Here is a 5,461-nt window from a genome sequence, read left to right as displayed (position 1 = left end):
GTCTTTATATTGTGTTGCTGTAGCTGTATTTCTTCACTCGGTCTGGTCAGGCCATGTCGAATGGAACTGTATCCGGTCGACTTTTTTTTACAGTGGGGGCACGCTGAGTGCACCCACTGGGTGTAGTCCCCGAGACTACTGTCGAATGTTTTTGATTCGGCTGTAGTCTTAGAAACGCCATCATTGTCTCTTAGTTACTCGGAAGCAACTTATCTTGGACGTCAGTCGACTGATTTTTTTTACAGAAATCCTGCGAACTTGTAGCTCGCTATACTGAGTTGGAGAATCAGCAGATCCAGCTCAACCTTAACTTGAAGCTTGCTCAAGAGAATTTGAAGAAGGCGCAAGAAGAAGCAAAAGGTATGGCTGGTGAGGTTCTCCATTCTTGACGAGTGACTTTTCTTTCTTGTCCATTCTTGATGTTGATTTCACTCGACGTGCCGCAGATAAACAGGAAGACGCTCTGAAGAAGAAGGATCAAGATCTTGCAGAAGCACAGAAGGAGGTCTTGAACAAAACGAGGCTTGCTGAAGAGAAACTGGCTTCGGTCGGAACTCTTGAGCAGGAGAACTCCAGACTGAAAGCTGCTCTCGAGGTAGCCAATCAAGAGGTCAGCCGACTGAAGAACGACAACGTGGCTCTGCACGACAAGGCGGGTGAGCTGGCGGGGAAGAGGAACGATCTGGAGGCTTATCTCGGTGGACTCGCCAAGAAGCTGTTCATCATGCTCGAAGGTAATTACTCCGCCCCGACTGTCTTGCAGTTACCAAGCCTGTGTAGGGCCACTGTCTTACTCTTGAATCGTGTTTGCAGAATTCTGCCAGAGCTTCGAAGAGGAAACCAGTCAAGTGGAGCCAGGCTTGGACCCCGCCAATTCTCTCGTGAAGGATGAGGCTGCTATGAACGTGCTCCGACTGGAGTCTCGTGTTACCAGTGTTGTTGACTATCTTGCTCGACTGAAGGTTGCGATGTCGCGGATCGACACATCACTCTGGCCTGGGACGACGCTTCAGAACGACCTCGAGTCTCTGATGGCTCGACTGAATGAAGTCCCGGGTCAAGTGGCGGAATGGAAGAAATCTTATGCTAGATGTGGTGCTGATGTCGCTCTGTCTCTGGTCCGCGTCCATTGCAAGGAGGCGCAAGAAGAAAAGCTGGCCGCCATCCAAGTTGCCAATACCAGGAAGCACAGCTTTCAAGACTTCATGGAGACTTTCATAGCTGCTGCCACTCGTATTGCAGACAGGATCGACTTGGACGAGTTCGTCGCCCCTTCCAGTCCTCCACCTGAGGAATGAAAAACTTTTATGCTTCACTTTAAATTTGCCTCGGAATGCCGAGTGGATTTGTAACCGTTAAACTCCGCCGAGCCGAGGGCTCGAGTACTTTGATCTGAGGTCTGGGACCTTTAGGCTTTATCTGAACTTGATTTCTCATTGAATATCTTCATGGTTTGATCCGTCGAGTGGAACTTGATCTTCACTCGGAATACCCTTGTATTTGTGGCGTAACTCCGAAGGAGGAGGTAGCAGTCGACTTGCGCCTCGTCGTCCTTGCGGATTGGGTTGTGTCCTGTACTTAGGCGAGTGCTGGGCTGCAGCTAAGCCCCCCGAGTGGGAGTCTGGCTCGCCACTCGGTAGGATTTTTAAACACTTAGGCGGGCACTGGGCTGCAGCTAAGCCCCCGAGTGGGAGGTTTGCTCGCCACTCGGTAGGATTTTTGAACACTTAGGCGAGCACTGGGCTGCAGCTAAGCCCCCGAGTGGGAGTCTGGCTCGCCACTCGGTAGGATTTTTAAACACTTAGGCGAGCACTGGGCTGCAGCTAAGCCCCCGAGTGGGAGGTTTGCTCGCCACTCGGTAGGATTTTTGAACACTTAGGCGAGCACTGGGCTGCAGCTAAGCCCCCGGGTGGGAGTCTGGCTCGCCACTCGGTAGGATTTTTAAACACTTAGGCGAGCACTGGGCTGCAGCTAAGCCCCCGAGTGGGAGTCTGGCTCGCCACTCGGTAGGATTTTTAAACACTTAGGTGAGCACTGGGCTGCAGCTAAGCCCCCGAGTGGGAGGTTTGCTCGCCACTTGGTAGGTTTTTTGAACACTTAGGCGAGCACTTGGCTGCAGCTAAGCCCCCGAGTGGGAGTCTGGCTCGCCACTCAGTAGGATTTTTAAACACTTAGGCGAGCACTGGGTTGTAGCTAAGCCCCCGAGTGGGAGGTTTGCTCGCCACTTGGTAGGATTTTTAAACACTTAGGCGAGCACTGGGCTGCAGCTAAGCCCCCGAGTGGGAGGTTTGCTCTCCACTCGGTAGGATTTTTTGAACACTTAGGCGAGCACTGGGCTGCAGCTAAGCCCCCGAGTGGGAGGTTTGCTCTCCACTCGGTAGGATTTTTTCAAACTTAGGCGAGTACTGGACTGCAGCTAAGCCCCCGAGTGGGAGGTTTGCTCTCCACCCAGTAGGATTTTTTCAAACTTAGGCGAGGACTGGACTGCAGCTAAGCCCCCGAGTGGGAGGTTTGCTCTCCACTCGGTAGGATTTTTTGAACACTTAGGCGAGCGCTGGGCTGCAGCTAAGCCCCCGAGTGGGAGGTTTGCTCTCCACTCGGTAGGATTTTTTCAAACTTAGGCGAGTACTGGACTGCAGCTAAGCCCCCGAGTGGGAGGTTTGCTCTCACTCGGTAGGATTTTTGAACACTTAGGCGAGCATTGGGCTGCAGCTAAGCCCCCGAGTGGGAGTCTGACTCGCCACTCGGTAGGATTTTTTCAAATTTAGGCGAGCACTGGGCTGCAGCTAAGCCCCCGAGTGAGAGTCTGGCTCGCCACTCGGTAGGATTTTTAAACACTTAGGCGAGCACTGGGCTGCAGCTAAGCCCCCGAGTGGGAGTCTGGCTTGCCACTCGGTAGGATTTTTTTCACAAACTTAGGCAAAACGGATTCGCAGCTAAGTCACCCACTGGGGGATTTCGTACGCAAACAAAAGTGACAACAATTATTAGAACACTCTTGTCTTTGATAAAAATGAACTGCAGAGGTTTTTCTTATTACATCTCGTCCGAGGGAGAACTTAGGTGTAAAAGGGGCGGAGCAGTTCCGCATTCCAAGCTCGCGGTTCGTCAATCTGGAGATCAACATTGTAGAGGTGATACGCTCCATTGTGGAGGACTCTGGTGACAAAGGGGCCTTCCCAAGTAGGAGCAAGCTTGTGTGGTTTCTGTTGATCCACTCGGAGGACCAAATCTCCTTCTTGGAAGGCTCGACTCTTCACATTTCTGGCGTGGAATCGACACAAGTCTTGCTGATAAATGGTCGATCTGATCATGGCCATCTCCCTCTCTTGTTCTAGGAGGTCGACTGCGTCTTGCCGGGCTTGTTCTGCTTCATCTTCGGTATAAAGTTCGACTCGGGGTGCATTGTGAAGAAGATCACTCGGCAGAACTGCTTCAGCTCCATAAACCAGAAAGAATGGAGTTCTTCCAGTCGACCGGTTCGGGGTGGTCCTCAATCCCCACAGAACCGACGGAAGCTCATCGACCCAAGAACCTGCCGCGTGCTTGAGATCACGCATCAGTCGAGGCTTTAGTCCTTTGAGAATCAGACCATTTGCCCTCTCAGCTTGTCCATTCGACTGGGGATGGGCGACCGATGCGTAGTCGACTCGTGTGCCTTGAGAGGCGCAAAAAGCTCTGAACTTGTCTAAATCAAAGTTTGACCCATTGTCAGTGATGATGCTATGCGGGACTCCATATCTGAATGTTAGCCCCCTGACAAAACTGATAGCAGCGCAAGCATCAAGATTCTTGATAGGCTTAGCTTCAATCCATTTGGTAAACTTGTGGACTGCCACAAGCACATGTGTGAAACCGCTCCTACCTGTTCTCAATGGACCAACCATGTCCAGTCCCCAAACAGCAAAGGGCCAGACGAGTGGAATGGTCTTCAGGGCTGATGCAGGTTTGTGTGACATGTTGGAGTAGAACTGGCACCCTCCACATTTGTCGACTATCTCCTTTGCCATTTCATTTGCCTTTGGCCAGTAAAATCCCACTCGGTATGCTTTAGCCACAATGGTCTGAGAAGACGCATGGTGACCACAGGTCCCCGAGTGGATATCATCAAGGATTATCTGACCCTCTTCTGGTGTTATGCACTTCTGACCGATTCCAGTCGCGCTTTCTCTGTACAACTGTCCCTTTATGACTGTGAAGGCCTTGGATCGGCGGACGATCTGTCGAGCCTCTTCCTCGTCCTCTGGGAGTTCTTTCCTTAGGATATACGCGATGTATGGTATCGTCCAGTCGGGAGTGATTGCCAAGACTTCCATGATCAGGTCGACCACAGCAGGGACTTCGACTTCAGTCGGATCTATGGCACTTTTCGGCTGCGGGGCTTCTTCTGTAAAATGATCTTCTTGGACTGACGACGAGTGGATGTGCTCCAGGAACACGTTGCTGGGAATGGCTTCTCTCTTGGAGCCTATCTTTGCCAAATCGCCAGCCGCTTGATTTTTCAGTCGGGGGATGTGATGAAGCTCTAACCCCTCGAATTTCTTTTCTAACTTTCTCAATGCATTGCAATAACCAGTCATTGCCGAACTTCTGACCTCCCACTCCTTCATCACTTGATTAACCACCAAATCTGAGTCGCCATAGACCATGAGGCGACGGATGCCGAGTGAAATGGCCATGCGCAACCCATACAAAAGTGCTTCATATTCTGCTTCATTATTGGAGGAATCGAAGTGAATCTGGAGAACGTATCTGAGCTTGTCTCCACGGGGGGAGACTAATACTACCCCAGCACCGGAACCATTCAGCATCTTAGATCCATCGAAGAACATGGTCCAATGCTCCGAGTGAACTTGAGTCGGAAGCTGCTGTTCAATCCACTCGGCGACGAAATCTGCGATTGCTTGGGACTTGATAGCCTTCTTTGCTTCAAACTTGATATCTAAGGGAAGGAGTTCAATCGCCCACTTAGCCACTAGACAAGTTGCATCTCTGTTGTGCAGAATCTCTGACAGTGGGGCGTCGCTGACGACTGTAATGGAGTGGTCAGAGAAGTAATGTGCAACCTTCTTCGTGGTCATATAAATCCCATATACAAGCTTCTGGTAATGAGGATATCTTTGTTTTGAAGGGGTCAAAACTTCAGACGCATAATAAACTGGGCGCTGAACTCTGAAGGCCTTTCCTTCTTCTTCCCGCTCGACTGTAAGTACTGTACTGACAACTTGTCCTGTGGCTGCAATGTAAAGCAGCAGAGGCTCTTTGCTGATTGGAGCAGCGAGCACCGGCTGGGTGGAGAGCAGAGCTTTGAGCTCTGCAAATGCTGCATCAGCTTCTAGAGTCCACTCGAACTTGTCAAACTTCTTCATCAGTCGGTAAAGAGGCAACGCCTTTTCACTGAGACGAGAAATGAATCGACTTAGAGCGGCCAAGCAACCTGTAAGCTTCTGGACATCGTGCA

The 5,461-nt window shown here is 51.0% G+C and overlaps 1 protein-coding gene across 1 annotated transcript; it reads left to right on the top strand.

The window, feature by feature from the left end:
- Window positions 1-233: 233 nt before the first annotated feature.
- Window positions 234-1,355, top strand: LOC147981794 (uncharacterized). Its single transcript, XM_087514112.1, has 3 exons — window positions 234-360; window positions 447-734; window positions 814-1,355. The coding sequence occupies exons 2-3, from the start codon at window positions 725-727 to the stop codon at window positions 1,296-1,298; spliced, it is 495 nt and encodes a 164-aa protein (XP_087370238.1). The 5' UTR covers window positions 234-360; window positions 447-724; the 3' UTR covers window positions 1,299-1,355.
- Window positions 1,356-5,461: the final 4,106 nt, after the last annotated feature.

This window comes from Triticum urartu, chromosome 3A, assembly GCF_056163025.1.
Source record: "Triticum urartu cultivar PI428250 chromosome 3A, HENAU_Tu73, whole genome shotgun sequence".
Taxonomy (NCBI): Eukaryota; Viridiplantae; Streptophyta; class Magnoliopsida; order Poales; family Poaceae; genus Triticum; species Triticum urartu.
The sequence above is the reverse complement of the archived record's forward strand: the minus strand, read 5'-3'. Positions and strand labels throughout refer to the sequence as shown.